This window comes from Canis lupus, chromosome 21 (assembly GCF_003254725.2).
Source record: "Canis lupus dingo isolate Sandy chromosome 21, ASM325472v2, whole genome shotgun sequence".
Lineage (NCBI taxonomy): Eukaryota > Metazoa > Chordata > Mammalia > Carnivora > Canidae > Canis > Canis lupus.
Genome location: NC_064263.1, coordinates 24,367,574 through 24,387,484, shown reverse-complemented (window position 1 = coordinate 24,387,484; position 19,911 = coordinate 24,367,574). Strand labels below are relative to the sequence as shown.

General features: G+C 38.5%; 1 protein-coding gene across 30 annotated transcripts in view; it reads right to left on the bottom strand.

Moving 5' to 3' along the window:
* C2CD3 (C2 domain containing 3 centriole elongation regulator) overlaps positions 1 to 19,911 on the bottom strand; it is a 153,061-nt gene that overhangs the window by 107,949 nt on the left and 25,201 nt on the right. For 25 of the 30 annotated variants that reach the window (XR_007404624.1, XR_007404625.1, XR_007404623.1 and 22 more), the window contains exons 6-8: positions 9,033 to 9,165; positions 8,432 to 8,590; positions 987 to 1,134 (exon numbers count right to left, since the gene is read on the bottom strand). Coding sequence is in view for 17 of the 30 variants with exons in the window: in XM_035703824.2 (XP_035559717.2) it covers positions 987 to 1,134; positions 8,432 to 8,590; positions 9,033 to 9,165 (440 nt within the window). In the remaining 13 variants the exon portion in view is untranslated. Of the gene's footprint in view, positions 1 to 986; positions 1,135 to 1,259; positions 1,328 to 4,500; positions 4,612 to 8,431; positions 8,591 to 9,032; positions 9,166 to 19,911 lie in introns of those variants that run through there. The other 5 variants (XR_007404620.1, XR_007404621.1, XM_049098885.1 and 2 more) reach the window with 3 other exon arrangements.

Here is a 19,911-nt window from a genome sequence, read left to right as displayed (position 1 = left end):
ATGGTAAAGGTCAAATGTGGGAGATGAGGTCAAGACCAGATTCTAATGCCATTCTTTTTTTTTTTCTCTAATGCCATTCTTAAAGCTTATGAGATGATGTGGTCTAGTGGGAAAAACATTAGTTTTTCTCCAGACAGACTAAGGTAAGAATTCTACTTCTGCCACTTAATTATTAGTTATTAACACCTCTATGTGTTTATATCATGTTATGTAAAAGATAATACTATCTCATAGGGCTAGAAAAATAAGTGAAATAATAAATTTAAGACATTTGGCACAGTACTCAAAAATAACAGATAACATGTAAATTTCCTGGCACACCAAAAATGTAATAAATGTAAATTCCCTCTCTTTTTTATCCCACAAGTAATATATATTCGTGATGATTTTTAAAATAGCAAGTCATGAAATCCTAGTAACTCTTAATGTCTTTTAAATTCATCACTTTCTTTCCAATCCCATTGCGGCTACTCTAATACACACGTCCAATAACCCAGCGGCTTCCTATCTGCTTCTAAGTATTCTCCCCTAAATTAGCTCCCTACACCATTGCCAGATTAACATTCCTAAACCACCATTTTGATCATGTCATTTCCTCCTCACCTGATATTCAAAGGCTTTCACAGACTACCTGCCTTATTGATAATGACTTTCTCACATAAATTCTCAGTCAATTCAAATTAGATCCTTTGCAGTGCAAAAATTGCTTCTCTAGATCTTTCTATTCCCATTTCATATCCTTTCTCTCTCTCTTTTTTTTGTAGTAAACTCTATATGGAACGTGGAGCTTGAACTCACACCTTGAGATCAAGAGTCACAGGCTCTGCAAACTAAGCCAGCCAGACACCTACTAGGCCTGTCTCCTCATCTGTAAAATGACATATGTAAAATGGACAGCTTTCTGTCTGGCAAACGGTAACAATGCCTGCACCTAATATTAATACTCTTGTTCTCTAATTTCCAAAACTGCAGATTCAAGGACTTACAGGTGCTGTGTAAAATAAGCTCTCCAGGAGACTCTGGTCATACTGAGGATCATTAAAGTCACTGCTATAATACACATCACTCCCAGGAGATGGGGAATCTGGAGGAGAACCTAGCCCATTCCAGTAACGATCTTGGGATAATTCAGCACTGTAGAGGTAAGAAAAAGACAACAGAAGGACATTAAAAGAAGTTTCAGTTGAGCTATATTTTTTAATTGAAACCTTTCTAAAAGTTCTAAACATGAAAGAAGACATGTTAAGCAGAGGACTCACATTAGGCAGAAGACTACCTGATAAATACTTTCATATTATATTTCCCCTCCTCTGGGATGCCAACAGCTAGCATTCAAAAAATACACTACTGCCACTGATTGTGATCTCACTGATTTATTTAACAAACATTTTTATTTTCTGGGCACCTATTATGTGCCAGGCATGGTGTTAGGTCTTGAATGATACAGAAATGGCTAAACTAATTTGCTCTACTCTTACACTGCTTACGGTCTAGCTCCTTGCTAGAAAAGAAGGTAAAGGAAGGTAAAGAAGGTAAAGAATTAACTATAATTCAATGAGTTAAATGCTCATACTGTTTTGTGAAGAATTCATAAATATGCCTATTCCATTAAGCAAAAATTAGTGTATTTAGGGTTAATTACGGCAAGAATAATTTCATGTGTGATACAGAAATAAGTAAAACAGAAACTCTACAAAAAGTTTGAAAATTAATAAGGAATATAAGCATACAAATATGTGAACACTTCATTTTTGTTTCTTCTATAATAACTGGCACTGAATGCACATCTGTAAATGAACTTATTGAATTTTTAGCATGTTATTAATAATAAAAGCAATATTTATTAAATACTTAATATGTACCAGGCACCATGCTAAGCATTTCAGTTATTAATTCTTTCAACTTTGCTTCCCTTTCATGTGAGCTGCTATACTTTCTCCCCCTTCTTTAATTTTTTATTTATTTTTTCTTCTTCTTTAATCTTTTAAAAAAATTTATTTAAGTAATCTCTACACCCAATGTGGGGCTCAAACTCATGATCAAGAATCAGGAGCTCTTTCAACTGAGAGAGCCAGTCCTTAAAGGAGGCTCTTTAATTTCTCAAGAAAATAGCACATAATTACTACTTTCAAATTAGGTCATATTCCTACATTTCTTGGAACAAAAAGATACTCAATAAATGTTCCTTTCCTCACCTTTTTTTAATCTATAGCAGGGTTTCTCAAACTTAGCTCTACTTATATGGTGGGTCAGATAATCCTTGATCATTGGGAGCTATCCTGTGCATTCTGGATCCCTGGACTCTACTCACCAGATACCAGTAGTTCTCCAGTTTTGATAACCCAAAATGTCTCCAGACATTACAAAATGTGCCATAGGGCTGGGAATAGGGGAGAACTGTCCCTCAGCTGAGAGCTACTGATCTACAGAAATCTCTCTCAAAGGTCAGAACAACTCCCTAACTGCTACAACTCAAATAACAGCTTCCCAATCCACATAGCTTCTCTGTAGTTCCTGAGCACTGTTCCTTTTTGAAGCTCTACCTCTTGGTATTTTACTTAACAATCATTTGCTATTTATGGTTCCTCCTCACTCAGTTACTTCTTTTTTCCCTCACTGCACAACCCTTAAAGTTATGATCTCTTGAGTATGCAGTCTTCCTCTTTTAATATTTGTTTTTTTCAATGAACACTTCTTTGAACTTATTCTACTGTCTATGACACATTAAAGGGCCATGTTGAATAAAAGTGGTGAGAACAGGCATCTTTTGTTTCTGATCTTATAGGAAAAGATTTCAGCATTCATCAGTAATTTTGATGTTTGTTATGGGCTTGTCATTTATGGCCTTTGTTATGTTGAGGTATACTACTTCTTTTTATTTTTTTTAAATATTTTATTTTTTTATTCTGGGGTGGGGGGAGGGGTTAGGAGCAAACTCCACATTGAGCATGGAGCCCAAAGTGGGGCTAAATCTCAGGACCCTGAGATCATGACTTGAGCCCAAACCAAGAGTCAGATGCTTAACTGACTGAGCCACCTAGACAGCACCTGAGGTACATTGCTTCTATACTCAGTCTGTTGAAAGGTTTTATCATGAATGGGTATTGAATTTTGTCTAATGCTTTTTCTGCATTTATTGAAATGTTTATATGATTTTTATCCTTCATTTTGTTAATTGGCATATCATATTAATTGATATGTGGATGTTGAACCATTCCTACATCCCATAACTTTTGGTATACTGTATTTCCAGTTTCCTTTGTCTCAAGTTACTTTGATTTTCCTTGTGATTTCTTCTTTGACCCACTAGTTGCTCAGGAACATGTTTAATTTCTACATAATTATAATTTTCTAGTTTTTATAATTGATTTTAAATTTCATATTACTGTGATCAGAAAAAAAAAATCCCTATTTTAATCTCCCTGAATTTTTAATTTCGTATTACTGTGATCAGAAAAAAATGCCTAGTTTAATCTCCCTGAATGTATTAAGAACTGTTTTATGGCCCAGTATATGATCTATCACAGAGAATGTTCCTTGTGTGCTTGAGAAAAATATGTATTTTGCTGCTATTAGATGGAAAGTTATATATATATATTAGGTCCATCTGGTTTGTGTCATTTAAGTCCAGTATTTCCTTAGTGATTTTCTATCTAGATGACCTACCCATTGTGGAATGTGGGACATTAAAATTCCCTATTATCGTATTGCTATTATTTCTCCATTCAGATGTACTAACATTTGCTTTATGTATTTAGGTGCTTCTATGTGGGTGCATAAATATTTACGGTTGTTATATACTCTTGATGAATTGACCAACTATCATTACATCATGACATTCTTTACCTCTTGTTATAGTCTTTGCCTTAAAGTCTATTTGTCTAATATAAGAATAGCTACTTCAAACTCTCTTTTGGTTTCCACGTGCATGGAATATCTTTCTCCATCCCTTCACTTGGAGCCTATAAGTCCTTAAAGTTGAAATGAGTCTCCTGTAGGCAGCATATAGCTGGGTCTTATATTTTATCCATTCAGCTACGCTCTTTTGGTTGGAGACTTTAGTTCACCTACATTTCAAGCAATTATTGATAGGCATGAACTTACTACTACCATTTTGTTAACGCCTTCCTAGTTGGTTTGTACTTCCTCTCTTGCTCTTTTTGTGATTTGATGATTCACTATAGTGGCATGTTTCAATTTCTTTGTATTTTATATATTTACTATAAGCTTTTGCTCTATGGTTACCACGGAGCTTACATAGAACATATTTATAACAGTTTATTTTAGAAGGATAACCTAAAACACATATAAAAGCCAGCCCACTTCATTTTTAATTTTTGGTGTCACAGTTTGTACCTTTCTACTGTGTATCTATTAACAAATTATTATAGTATTATTTATTTTTAATACTTTGTCTTTTAACCTTCAGGCTAGATTTATAAGTGAATTACCCACCACCATTGTAATATTACAGTATTCTCAATTTAAGTATATATTTACCTTCAGCAATGAGTTTTAGAATTTTGTATGTTTTCTTGTTACTACTTAGTATCCTTTTGTTTCAGCTTGAAGAATTTTCTTTAATGTTTTTTGTAAGGCTGGTCAAATGGTAATTAAGTCCTTCAGCTTTTGTCTGGAAAATTCTTTATCTTCCCTTCAATTCTGAAGAACAACTAGAATAGAATATTCTTGGTTGGCAGTTTTTTCTTTCAGCACTTTTTGAATATATCCCATTGCCTTCTCATCAGCAGGGTTTTGTTTTGTTTTTTAAGATTTATTTGAGAGACGTAGGGGAGGGGCAGAGGGAGAGAGAATCTCAAGCAGACTTCCTGCTGAGTGTGGAGCCTGACACAGGGCTTGATCTCATGACCCCAAGATCATGACCTGAGGTGAAATCACGAGTTGGACACTTAACCAAATGAGACTCCCAGGTGCCCCTGGTCTGCAGGGTTTTTGCTGAAAAATCTGAAAGTCAAATGGGGAGTCCTGTGTCAGTAGCAAGTTGCCTTTCTCTATTTTTAAGATTCTCTCCTTGTAACTTTTGACAATTTAATTATATTGTATCTTAGTATGGGTCTTTTTTTTTGTTTTAATTTTATTTATTTATTCATGAGAGACACACACACACAGAGGCAGAGACATAGGCCGAGAGAGGAGGTGGCTCCATGCAGGGAGTCCAATGTAGGGCTTGATGCCGGGACTCTAGGATCACGCCCTGGGCTGAAGGCAGGTGCTCAACCACTGAGCCACCCAGGTATTCCAGTAGGGATCTCCTTTGATTCATCTAACTTAGAACTCTCTGGGATCCCTGGTTAGGGAAATTTTCAGCCATTTTTTTCCTTGAATATTTCTGCCCTTTTCTCTCTCTCTCCTTCTTCTGGGATCCCAATAACATGTATATTGGTTTCCCGGTTTCTCTTAAGTCCTTTACAATTTCTAAACTACTTTTCATTCTTTTTTTTTTTTTTTTTTCATCTCTGACTGAATTCCACCACCTTGTCTTTGAGTTTGTTGATTCTTTGTTTCCTTGATCTAGTCTGCTGTTGAACCCCTCTTGATTTTTTTTTCAGTCAGTTATTGTGTTCTTCAGCCCTATGATTAGTCTGATACTTGAAAATTTTTTCTGTCTCCTTGTTGAAATCCTCACTTGGTTCATGCAACTGTTCTCCTAACCTCAGTGAATATCTTTAGGACTGTTATTTTAATTCTCTCTCAGGTAACTCAGTTATCTCTGCTTTATTAAGATCTGTTTATCTTAATTCTGTCCTTTTGTTTTGAACATATTCTTTTGTTTCTTCATTTTCCTGGACTTTCTCTGTTGAATTCTGCATATTATACAGAACAGTCACCTATCTCAGTTCTGTCATAATGTCCTGACAGATAGTCTTGACCTGTCTCTATTCTTGACAGTAGGAGATGAACCTCATCAATTAGTTTGTTTCCTAAGCTCCTACTTGCCTCATAAACTTTTCTGATTGTCCAAGCCTCCACCTTTGTTCTTAGTAGCCCCCAGTAGTTGAGAGTACGCTAAGACTCACCCGTGTCCCAAACAGGAGGATCATGGTCAGTTCCTAGATGCAGGCTGATTGGAAGCTGAACCCTCAAGTAGCAGCTGGTAAAGTATGTACCTGCCTTTCAGAACTAAATGTTTTTGGAGCTTATATCTCTTGTAGGAATCTTAAAAGTTGAGGCACTGAATAGGGGGTCCATATCCTTCACTCTTCAGGAGGTCCCCTCCTATGTTGGAGATAGAGATTATGGCGATAGTTTGTATCAGCTTTTCCTACCTGTTTTGATATTTTCCCATTCATACAATGTGCAGGAGTTGCTCAGTCCTATCTCCTTCAGAGGGAACTGCTCTGTGTGTAGCTTTATATTCAGTGTGTCCATGGAAGAAGGGAGTTCAGAAGCCTCCTGTGTTGTCATTTTGGTCAACTCTCTGGAGTATCTGATATCATTCTAATCCTGATACTGTTTACATGACCTTTCTTTTTTGCTTTTTGGAAGCATTTATGACTGACTCTTTTTACTCAGCATTTTCAAAATTCATGATTGTATATTTTGATGTGTCTTTTTTTGGACCTTGTGCTGGATTTTCGATCTTATTTTTTAAAAAAAAGTTTCATTTACACATAATTCATATAACATACAATTTACTCATTTAAAGTGAGCTATTCAGGGGGGCACCTGGATGGCTCAGTTAGTTAAGCACCTGCCTTTGGCTCAGTCATGATTCCAGGAACTGAGCCCTGTGTTGGGCTTCCTGCTTGGTAAGGAGCCTGCTTCTAAAAAAAAAAAAAAAAAAAAAAAAAAAGGAGCCTGCTTCTCCCTCTCCTTCCTGCTTGTGCTCGCTCTCTCATATAAATAAAGTCCTTTTTTAAAAAAAAAAAAGATTTTATTTATTTATTCATGAGAGACACACAGAGAGAGGCAGAGACATAGGCAGAGGTAGAAGCAGGATCCATGCAGGGAGCCCAACATGGGACTCAATCCTGGGTCTCCAGGATCACACCCCGGGCTGCAGCCAGCGCTAAACCGATGCGCCACCGGGGCTGCCCAGAATTGTTTCTTAATTTCGTTTTTGGATTGTTCATTACAAGTATATAGAAATATAATTGATTTTGTGTATTGATTTTATATCCTGCAATCCTTTGGAATTTATTAGTTACAATATCTTTTAGTAGATTCTTTAGGATTTTCTACATAACAGATCATGTCATCTGTTAATAGAGATAATTGTACTTGTTCCTTTCCAATTTGGATCCCTTTTATTTTTTTCCTTCCTAATTACAGACCACATAGGTTACATGAGATATAATAAGACCCTGAATTAACTTGTGTCTGTTTACTTATTTATTTTTTTTTAATTTTTATTTATTTATGATAGTCACACAGAGAGAGAGAGAGGCAGAGACACAGGCAGAGGGAGAAGCAGGCTCCATGCACCGGAAGCCCGACATGGGACTCGATCCTGGGTCTCCAGGATCGCGCCCTGGGCCAAAGGCAGGCGCCAAACCGCTGCGCCACCCAGGGATCCCTTGTGTCTGTTTAAAATCTGAGGTTTTGGGGCACCTGGGTAGCTCAATGGTTGAGCATCTGCCTTTGACTCAGGTCGTGATCCTGGTGTCTTAGGATCGAGTCCCGCATTGGGATCCCTGCAGGGAGCCTGCTTCTCCCTGTGCCTATGTCTCTGCCTCTCTCATGAATAAATAAATAAAATCTTAAATAAATAAAATTTGAGGTTAAAAAAATTATTTACTTATTTATTTTAGAGAGAGAGAATGAGGTAGGGGCAGGAGTAGAGGGATAGAGAAAATCTCAAGCAGACTCCCTGCTGAGCATGGGACCTGACCCACGGCTTGATTTCACTACCCTGAGATCACAAACTGAGCCAAAAGCAAGAATTGGATACTGTTGGGCACTTAATCAATTAAAACATCCAGGAGCCCCTAAAATCTGAGTCTTAAAAATTATACCCTAACAATGGTGTTGGGGATAGAGCTGAGAGATAAGAATGGAAAGGGGAGTTGGGGACCATTCTGTAACTGAAGCTAAGAATAAAAGGCTAAAGACTAGATTTTTACTTAGTAGGTAATAAATAGTGATTTTTATTTAGTATGCAATGAGTAACCTAGGGAATGACTTGGTCACTCCAAGGAAGTGTTGTTCCAGAAGATAAATCCGTTAACAGGGGCACCTGTGTGGTTGAATATCTGCCTTTGGCTCAGGTCATGATCCCGAGGTGCTGGGATTGAGTCCTGCATTGGGCTTCCCACAGGGAGCCTGCCTCTCCCCCATGTCTGCCTATGTCTCTGCCTCTCTCTCTGTGTCTCTCCTAAATAAATAAATAAAATCTTAAAAAAAATCTGTTAACATATATACAATGAATTGAAGTTAAGAATTTAAAAGGAAGATAGTTAAAAGTCCTTACCTGCCTAATAGCAGCTGAATGGCTCTGGCATCATCTTTTGTGTCACGTTTCCAAAATGTATTCTCAGTCGGAGGGAGGAGGTGATCTTCTATTTGGTCTTTAAACGGATTCCTAGATAAAGTTTTGATTCTGTGGTGTGGAAAAGTACTTTCTGAGCGGCTAACAGACAGGAAAAATCTATATCAGAATTAACTGAGCTAAGAGATAGTACATGGAGATAGTTCAACATGGAACATTTAACATCCTTTAGACTTAACTACCTTAAATATATATAAAACTTCACAATTTACAAAGCCATTTTCTACCTCAGAATCTAATTTCATTTCTATAAGAGAGGGAGGAGAGAATATCCCCATTATAATTAATATAAGCATGGCAGTTCATAGGGAGCAAAGAATTTAGCCATTTACACATTAACGAGTACCAGTAATAGGTCCAGATTTTGACAATCTTAACTCCTAGTTTAGGCTTCCTTTCCACCACATTAAGAATTATTTGCTGAACATTTCTAAGATTATTTAGTCTATACCTTAATAAAAAATATACATTAACAACAATTAAGAAATGAACTGCCAGGAATCATGTTTATCCTGTAACTTACTGTGTTGAGGCTCTAAGAAAATCTTCCTTCATGGGAGGATGAACTTCATCCAACAACATGCTAGTATCTGGGCTTGATTTCATTGCAGAAATCACCATGGCATTACGTAGTTTATTGCCTTGTTCTAACAGAGCTGAAGGAGGCAAAAGCAGAACATGGAAAATCTAAACTCCAACAGCAACACTTGCAATATTCAGCACCTTTCTTTCAATTACAGGACTTAAAATAGTATATTATAATGGCTTTCCTGTCTGCTTTTCCCACTAGCTTAAGAATTTTTTGAGGACACTCGCTTTGCAATAAATGTTTACTGAGCTTCTATGATGGGACTATTTTAAATGCTGGCATTACAGCAGTGAATGAAGTCTATTCTGGAGGGAAGTCCGTTTCTCCAGAGTTATATGATGGGAGCTGTTACATGAATGCACTAACTCTTCCAACAGGTTTTTATACATAATAAAGTTAATAACGTCTATATACTATTTTTGTATCCAGATACCTTACTGAAATCTCTTATTATGTGTCACTACCATCCAAAAAACACTAACAACTATACCAGCTAAACTTTTAGAAGCTGTAGTGATAATCTATTGCAATTTTATACTTTTACGAAGAATGCCAAAAAATTTCCATGACTTGTCTAAGATCATACAGCAGGTTAATAGAAAAGTCAGGATGAAGTCTTCAGACTTTCTGGTAAGTAAAATTTATCCAATCCATAAGTAAAAATAACAATAATACAGCAATAATAATTTATTGAACTCTTAAGCACATGCTGGGTACTACTCTATGTATATTATACATATTCACTCATTTAATCCTCCTAACAATTCTGAGATGAGTACTATTTCCTTCATCTTCCAGATGACAAAAATTGAGGCACAGAGGATAAGTAACTTGTCCAAGTTATACACTCTACATAACCAGAATGATTTCACAGCCTAACATTTTATTTATTATTATTTTTTAAAGATTTTATTTATTTATTCATGAGAGACACAGAGGGAGAAGCAGGCTCCCTGTGGGGAGCCCGATGTGGGACTTGATCCCAGGACCCGAGGATCATGACCTGAGCTGAAGGCAGATGCTCAACCACTGAGCCACCCAGGCGTCCCTATTTTTTCTTATTTTAAAGACTTTCTTTTTTTAAAGGCTTTCTTTTTTCTTCACACCCAGTGTGGGGCTCAAACTTACAACTCTGAGATAAAGAGTTGCATGCTCCACCAACTGTGCTGGCCAGGCGCCCCACATTCTATGATTTTAATCACTATATGATACATGACCCCACTTTAGTTCTTAGCTATCTTTTTTAAAACCTTAGGGCCAGTGGCATTATTCCAAGGAACAATGGGAAGTACCATGTTTTTCTTGAGGTTCCAGAATTGCTTTGGAGGTAACTGAGACTAGACACCAAGGGCCTGTCTCAGTCTAGAGTTTTATAGCTCCTGAAAAAAAAGAAGATACAGGGGTACCTATGGGGTGGCTCAGTCGGTTGGATGTCTGATTCTTGGTTTTGGTTCAGGTCATGATCTTGGGGTCATGGGATGTAGCCCCACCTGGGGCTCCTTGTTGGGCATGGAGCCTGCTTTGGGTTCTCTCTCTGCTCTCCCACCCTTCACCCTCCTGCCCTGCACATATATGCACATGTGTACTCTCTCCCTCCTGAAAAAAAGAAAAGGAAGAGGAGGAGGAGGAGGAAAAAGAAGAAGAAGAGGAGGAGGAAACAATGGTGGTCAGGCCAAGAAAAAAAGAAGCCAAGATCCATAAACATCTAACATTTGTCTGTATAAGGAGTTGAAAATATAGCTTACAAGGTAAAAAACAAAACAAATAAAACCCAAAATATCATATGTACAGTGAAAATACGATTAAACTAAAAGAAAATAAAGATCAACTACTCAGAATTCTAAGATAGTTCTCCCTAAGATTCTCAACTCTGGTGTACACATATCTTTTCTCTGATTCAAACATTCATCTAAATGTACTGCTATAAAGGGATTTTACAGATGTAGTTTTACAGTTCCAAATCAGTCAACTTTAAGATAGGGAGATCATTTTAGTTGCCCAAACCTTTTAAAAGCAGAGTTTTCCTCTGGCTATTTGCAGGTTATGACATTATAGATTTAAAACATGAGAAAGATTTTATGTATCATCGTTATATATATATATATATTTTGAAATTGTTTTTCACTTAACAACATACATTAACCTTTTCTATGCAAATAATGGTTGCACAATATTCGTTCAGAATTCATTATATATTTTTTAAAGATTTTATTCATTTATTTGACAGAGAGGGAGCACAAGTAAGGGAAATAGCAGCAGGAGAGGAAGAAGCAGACTCCTTGCCAAGCAGGGAGCCCAATGCAGAGCTTGATCCTGGGACACTAGGATCACGACCCAAGCCAAAGGCAGATACTTAAGCAACTGAGCTGCCCAGGCACCCATACTTTGTTGTTGTTGTTTTTAATCTCTTTGAGATTCAACCAAAAAATGACTGTCTTGTTTATTCAATGAGAAAGAGTAAGGAAACCATGGTCTTTCTGGCATTGGAAATTTGGCTAAAGATTACTATGTGACCGGAAACCCTTTTTTGAGTTTCTAGTTGGCCCTTTGCTTTACTCAATATAGTTTAAAGTTCTTGAATGAGATGGGCACACTCAAATGCTTTTTTAATAAAGTGTTGATGATAAACTTTATTCAACACTTAAAGCAGTGTTGATAATAAACTTCATTTGATTTCAAGGCCTTGTAGAAAAAGTTTTTCTACCGATGCCCAAAATGTTTTTGGAGAGATAATATCCTTGGTACTTTATGATTTAACTAACCATACCCAACTGTTTTTAATTCCTTGAATACAATACTTCCTTTGTGTTATCAAAGCTCTGGGTATTTAATTCCATCAAACAATTTATCACTCAGTATTATAATTGTCTATTTCATCCAGTGAACTTTAAAACCAGAGATTGGTTTTTGTTCGTTTTTCTATCCTCAGTGTTTCATATAGTGCCTAGGATATACTCAGCATTTGATAAAATGTTCTAATATTTCTACTGGGGTTTATATCATATATAATTGTGTAGTGTCTGTTTTAGAGTCAGTTTCCTTTATTAGATTTAATTCCTTAAGGTCAAATACTGTGTCTTATTTATCACTGCAACCCCAATACTCAAAACAATGACTGACCTAAATAGTCACTCAAAAGACATTTGTTGAATTAAATTGAGCTTAGAGTTATGTTCCTGTTAAACAAAAATTCCTCCAGGAATGGTAATATTTTAAAAGTGATTTAATAAGTCATTTACATTTAAGTGGTAATAAGTACTTAAGATACTTTCTGAAAGCAGGTTTTAAAAAGAAAATAAACATTGAGGAAAACAAGTAGGACAAGTCTGAGCACAGGTGGTTGCTCCTTGGCCTCCCAGTGGTTTGACTGTTTAAACAGCCATTCTTAGAAAAGCTTTTCTAAAATCTGAGGCATGGTAACCAAAAAAAAACCTATCTGATCTCCCCTTCTCAAGGGGAAGCTGGTACCTACCTCTAAGAGCTGTCATGGCACCAGATTGCACATCAACTCAAAAATCATTCCCTGAACACAAAAGAAGGCACCTAGGTGAGTTCAGGATAAATGTTTTCCTTGTTTATTTCCTACAAGCCAGGGGCACAGACCCTGCTAAACACAGGGAGACGTACAGCTTCTGGTTTTCGTTCCAACTCTTTGCTATCTATTCTAAACCCAACTCTCATAAACAAGATGTGTAGTTCATGTTTCGTAAATACTAGGTGGTTGACCAATTCAGCTCTGTATCTCTTTTCTGGTGTCATGTCCGTACAATGAAGACCAGAAAGATAATTATATTTATGTATTTGTTAAGATTTCTCTCATAATCTCAGCTCTAGACCTTCTTACTTAATCTTAGTCCTCCAGAATCTTGTGTTTGGAAGAGGCCTTAAAAGATCCTATTTGTCCATCTGATGATTCAATACAATCTGTAAAAGTCCCATTAGATGGTTAGCTAGGCTCATGTTTTCCAGTAATAGAGAAGTCACTACTTCTTGAAGCTGTCCTTTCCTATTCTGCAGAGGTCATATTATTAACTCAGTTGTTTCATCTGTAAACCAACTGATCCTCATAACTCTCATGGAAGAGGTTGCATATTGGCAGCCCATAGGTTTTACTGTTCATATTTTGTTTGGCTTCACTAGTTGGCTAGCAAAGTCTTGATTTAAGGAAAAAAGGGAAAAAAGGAAGGCCTAGGTAAACAATGAACCTACAATAGGATAAACAGAGGAACTTACCTTAGAATCTAAAGACAATAATGAACTGGAGCTGAAGATCAGGTTCCCCCTTTGATAGGACAGTAGCTCCCTAATTCTGAGCCTGTGTTTTCATTTTTAAATGCATTTAACAACCCATAGTTCACTTGTTTTGTTTTGTTTTTAACTAAATTTATTTTTTTATTGGTGTTCAATTTACCAACATACAGAATAACACCCAGTGCTCATCCCGTCAAGTGCCCCCCTCAGTGCTCGTCACCCATTCACCCCCACCCCCCGCCCTCCTCCCCTTCCACCACCCCTAGTTCGTTTCCCAGAGTTAGGAGTCTTTATGTTCTGTCTCCCTTTCTGATATTTCCCACACATTTCTTCTCCCTTCCCTTATATTCCCTTTCACTATTATTTATATTCCCCAAATGAATGAGAACATATAATGTTTGTCCTTCTCCGATTGACTTACTTCACTCAGCATAATACCCTCCAGTTCCATCCACATTGAAGCAAATGGTGGGTATTTGTCGTTTCTAATGGCTGAGTAATATTCTGTTGTATACATAAACCACATCTTCTTTATCCATTCATCTTTCGATGGACACCGAGGCTCCTTCCACAGTTTGGCTATTGTGGACATTGCTGCTAGAAACATCGGGGTGCAGCTGCCCGGCGTTTCATTGCATCTGTATCTTTGGGGTAAATCCCCAACAGTGCAATTGCTGGGTCGTAGGGCAGGTCTATTTTTAACTCTTTGAGGAACCTCCACACAGTTTTCCAGAGTGGCTGCACCAGTTCACATTGCCACCAACAGTGTAAGAGGGTTCCCCTTTCTCCACATCCTCTCCAACATTTGTGGTTTCCTGCCTTGTTGATTTTCCCCATTCTCACTGGTGTGAGGTGGGATCTCATTGTGGTTTTGATTTGTATTTCCCTGATGGCAAGTGATGCAGGGCATTTTCTCATGTGCATGTCGGCCAGGTCTATGTCTTCCTCTGTGAGATTTCTCTTCATGTCTTTTGCCCATTTCATGATTGGATTGTTTGTTTCTTTGGTGTTGAGTTTAAGAAGTTCTTTATAGATCTTGGAAACTAGCCCTTTATCTGATACGTCATTTGCAAATATCTTCTCCCATTCTGTAGGTTGTCTTTTAGTTTTGTTGACTGTATCCTTTGCTGTGCAAAAGCTTCTTATCTTGATGAAGTCCCAATAGTTCATTTTTGCTTTTGTTTCTTTTGCCTTCCTGGATGTAGCTTGCAAGAAGTTACTGTGGCCAAGTTCAAAAAGGGTGTTGCCTGTGTTCTCCTCTAGGATTTTGATGGAATCTTGTGTCACATTTAGATCTTTCATCCATTTTGAGTTTCTCTTTGTGTATGGTGAAAGAGAGTGGTCTAGTTTCATTCTTCTGCATATGGATGTCCAATTTTCCCAGCACCATTTATTGAAGAGACTGTCTTTCTTCCAATGGATAGTCTTTCCTCCTTTATCGAATATTAGTTGACCATAAAGTTCAGGGTCCTTGGGCAACCCCGGTGGCTCTGCGGTTTAGCGCTGCCTTCAGCCCAGGGTGTGATCCTGGAGACCCGGGATCGAGTCCCATGTCAAGCTCCCTGCATGGAGCCTGCTTCTCCCTCAGCCTGTGTCTCTGCCTCTCTCTCTCTCTCTCTCTCTGTATCTCTCTCTGCGTCTCTCATGAATAAATAAAAAAATATATATATAGCTAAAAAAAAAGTAGTTCAGGGTCCACTTCTGGGTTCTCTATTCTGTTCCATTGATCTATGTGTCTGTTTTTGTGCCAGTACCACACTGTCTTGATGACCACAGCTTTATAGTACAACCTGAAATCTGGCATTGTGATACCCCCAGATATGGTTTTCTTTTTTAAAATTCCCCTGGCTATTCGGGGTCTTTTCTGATTCCACACAAATCTTAAAATAATTTGTTCTAATTCTCTGAAGAAAGTCCACGGTATTTTGATAGGGATTGCATTAAATGTGTAAATTGCCCTGGGTAACATTGACATTTTCACAGTATTAATTCTGCCAATCCATGAGCATGGAATAGTTTTCCATCTCTTTGTGTCTTCCTCAATTTCTTTCAGAAGTGTTCTATAGTTTTTAGGGTATAGATCCTTTACCTCTTTGGTTAGGTTTATTCCTAGGTATCTTATGCTTTTGGGTGCAATTGTAAATGGGATTGACTCCTTAATTTCTCTTTCTTCAGTCTCATTGTTAGTGTATAGAAATGCCACTGATTTCTGGGCATTGATTTTGTATCCTGCCACGCTACCAAATTGCTGTATGAGTTCTAGCAATCTTGGGGTGGAGGCTTTTGGGTTTTCTATGTAGAGTATCATGTCATCGGTGAAGAGGGAGAGTTTGACTTCTTCTTTGCCAATTTGAATGCCTTTAATGTCTTTTTGTTGTCTGATTGCTGAGGCTAGGACTTCCAGTACTATGTTGAATAGCAGTGGTGAGAGTGCACATCCCTGTCTTGTTCCTGATCTTAGGGGAAAGGCTCCCAGTGCTTCCCCATTGAGAATGATATTTGCTGTGGGCTTTTCGTAGATGGCTTTTAAGATGTTGAGGAATGTTCCCTCTATCCCTACACTCTGAAGAGTTTTGATCAGGAATGGATACTGTATTTTGTCAAATGCTTTCTCTGCATCTAATGAGAGGATCATATGGTTCTTGGTTTTTCTCTTGCTGATATGATGAATCACACTGATTGTTTTACGAGTGTTGAACCAGCCTTGTGTCCCTGGGATAAATCCTACTTGGTCATGGTGAATAATTTTCTTAATGTAATGTTGGATCCTATTGGCTAGTATCTTGTTGAGAATTTTTGCATCCATGTTCATCAGGGATATTGGTCTGTAATTCTTTTTGGTGGGGTCTTTGGTTTTGGAATTAAGGTGATGCTGGCCTCATAGAACGAATTTGGAAGTACTCCATCTCTTTCTATCTTTCCAAACAGCTTTAGTAGACTAGGTATGGTTTCTTCTTTAAACGTTTGATAGAATTCCCCAGGGAAGCCATCTGGCCCTGGACTCTTGTGTCTTGGGAGGTTTTTATGACTGCTTCAATTTCTCCCTGGTTATTGGCCTGTTCAGGTTTTCTATTTATTCTTGTTCCAGTTTTGGTAGTTTGTGGGTTTCCAGGAATGCGTCCATTTCTTCTAGATTGCCTAATTTATTGGTGTATAGCTGTTCATAATATGTTTTTAAAATTGTTTGTATTTCCTTGGTGTTGGTAGTGATCTCTCCTTTCTCATTCTTGATTTTATTAATTTGAGTCTTCTCTCTCTTCTTTTTAATAAGGCTGGCTAATGGTTTATCTATCTTATTAATTCTTTCAAAAAACCAACTCCTGGTTCTGTTGATCTGTTCCACAGTTCTTCTGGTCTCGATTTCGTTGAGTTCTGCTCGAATCTTTATTAACTCTCTTCTTCTGCTGGGTGTAGGATCTATTTGCTGTTTTTTCTCTAGCTCCTTTATGTGTAAGGTTAGCTTTTGTATTTGAGTATTTTCCAGTTTTTGAATGGATGCTTGTATTACAATGTATTTCCCCCTCAGGACTGCTTTTGCTGCATCCCAAAGATTTTGAACAGTTGTATCTTCATTCTCATTAGTTTCCATGAATCTTTTTAATTCTTCCTTAATTTCCTGGTTGACCCTTTCATCTTTTAGCAGGATGGTCCTTAACTTCCACGTGTTTGAGGTCCTTCCAAACTTCTTGTTGTGATTTAGTTCTAATTTCAAGGCATTATGGTCTGAGAATATGCAGGGGACGATCCCAATCTTTTGGTATCGGTTCAGACCTGATTTGTGACCCAGTATGTGGTCTATTCTGGAGAAAGTTCCATGTGCACTTGAGAAGAATGTGTATTCAGTTGAGTTTGGATGTAAAGTTCTGTAGATATCTGTGAAATCCATCTGGTCCAGTGTATCATTTAAAGCTCTCGTTTCTTTGGAGATGTTGTGCTTAGAAGACCTATCTAGTATAGAAAGAGCTAGATTGAAGTCACCAAGTATAAGTGTATTATTATCTAAGTATTTCTTCACTTTGGTTATTAATTGATTTAAATATTTGGCAGCTCCCACATTCGGGGCATATATATTGAGGATTGTTAAGTCCTCTTGTTGGATAGCTCCTTTAAGTATGATATAGTGTCCCTCCTCATCTCTCACTACAGTCTTCGGGGTAAATTTTAGTTTATCTAATATAAGGATGGCTACCTCTGCTTTCTTTTGAGGACCATTCGAATGGTAAATGGTTCTCCAACCTTTTATTTTCAGGCTGTAGGTGTCCTTCTGTCTAAAATGAGTCTCTTGTAGACAGCAAATAGATGGGTCCTGCTTTTTTATCCAGTCTGAAACCCTGCGCCTTTTGATGGGGTCATTAAGCCTGTTCACGTTCAGAGTTACTATTGAAGGGTATGAGTTTAGTGTCATCATGATATCTATTCAGTCCTTGTTTTTGTGAATTGTTCCACTGAACTACTTCTTAAACGGGAATTTTAAGAGTCCCCCTTAAAATTTCTTGCAGAGCTGGTTTGGAGGTCACATATTCTTTCAGTTCCTGCTTGTCTTGGAAGCTCTTTTATCTCTCCTTCCATTTTAAATGAGAGCCTTGCTGGATAAAGTATTCTTGGTTGCATGTTCTTCTCATTTAGGACCCTGAATATATCCTGCCAGCCCTTTCTGGCCTGCCAGGTCTCTGTGGAGAGGTCTGCTGTTACCCTAATACTCCTCCCCATAAAAGTCAGGGATTTCTTGTCTCTTGCTGCTTTAAGGATCTTCTCTTTATCTTTGGAATTTGCAAGCTTAACTATTAAATGTCAAGGTGTTGAATGGTATTAATTGATTTTAGGGGGGCATCTCTCTATTTCCTGGATCTGAATGCCCGTTTCCCTTCCCAGATTAGGAAAGTTTTCAGCTATGATTTGTTCAAATACATATTCTGGCCCTCTGTCCCTTTTGGCGCCCTTGGGAACCCCAATTAAACGTAGGTTTTTCTTCCTCAGGCTGTCGTTTACTTCCCTTAATCTATCTTCATGGTCTTTTGTTTGTCTCTTTTTTCCTCAGTTTCCCTCTTTGCCATCAACTTGTCTTCTATGTCACTCACTCATTCTTCCACCTCGTTAGGACTTCTGGTTTGGATTGCATCTCATTCAATTGATTTTTAATTTCTGCCTGATTGGATCTAAATTCTGCAGTTATGAAGTCTCTTGAGTCCTTTATGCTTTTTTCTAGAGCCACCAGTAGCTGTATAATAGGGCTTCTGAATTGACTTTCTGACACTGAATTGTAATCCAGATTTTGTAACTCTGTGGGAGAGAGGGCGGTTTCTGATTCTTTCTTTTGAGGTGAGGTTTTCCTTCTAGTCATTTTGCTCAGTGCAGAGTGCCCAAAAACAAGTTGTATTGGGAAAAGGAGAAAAAGAGAGGAGAGAAAGAAGAAAAGAAAAGCGAAAAAGAAAAAAGAAAAAAAGGAAGAAATAAATAAAAAAAAGAAGAAAAAGAGAAAGAAAAAGAAAGAAAGGAAAAAAAAGGGTGGGGGAAGTAAACAAATCAAAAAGCAAAACAAAACAAAACAAAACACAGGGGAGTATCTTCTGATTCTGTATACTTTAAGTCCCTTGACTTCCCCTGGAACTTGTCCGTCTAGTTGGTCTTCTGGGGGAGGGGCCTGTTGTGCTGATTTTCAGGTGTTAGCACTTGGGGTAGCTGCTCTGCCCCCTGCCTGGTGCAGGGCTCAGTGGGGGTTGTTTACCCCATGAGGCCCCAGGAGGAACAACCCCAGTGGCAGCGGCCAGCTCTGGAGCCCTGGAGTCAGATACCACAGTAACTCCGGAGCTCTCTGTCTGTAGGGCCTGGATGCTCTGGGGCCGGGCCGCTGATCTGCTCAGCTCGGGGCAGGAGCGTCCTTGTGGTCCTGGGCCCTCCCGGCCTCTGCCTGTCCCGGGGGGGAGGTCGGATCCTGGGCTGTGTCCCCGGCACCCTGTGCTCCGGGGCCTGCGCCGTTGGATTCGCGCTCCCAGCCACGCAGCCCCCTCCGCAGAGCCGCTGCCTGAGCCCCTTCGAGCTGCTCCGGGTCCTGCTGGGCGCGCTGCAGCCCTTTAGGGAGCTCGGCGCATCTCCCGGGGCACAGGTGTCTGTTACTGTCTCAGGGAGCCTGAGGGCATCCCCGCCCTCCTGGGGTCCTGCTCCAACTTCCTGCGAGGCCTTTCCTCCCGGGAAGATTGGTGAAGCTCCTGCTTCCCCGGGACGGAGCTCTCCTGTCTCTTCACTTTGTTTTTTTAAGATTATGTGTAGAAGGCACTTGGCATAGTAGTTAGCACATAATGAATGCTCAATAAATGGTAGCTGTTTTTGTGAAGCTAAAAATCTCTTGGTAGTCCCCTCACAAACCTAGTTACTCTCCTCAGAAGGAACTCCTCTTCTTTAGATCTTTACTCTCCTGTTACATTCTTAATGAGGTCTTCCTTTGCCAACCTATGTAAAACTAACATCCCCTCCTCTATGTGCCCTGCTTTGTTTTTTCCACTGCCATTATCACCATCTAACACTACATACTTACTTATTTGTCCAGTTTATTATTGGTCTCCCC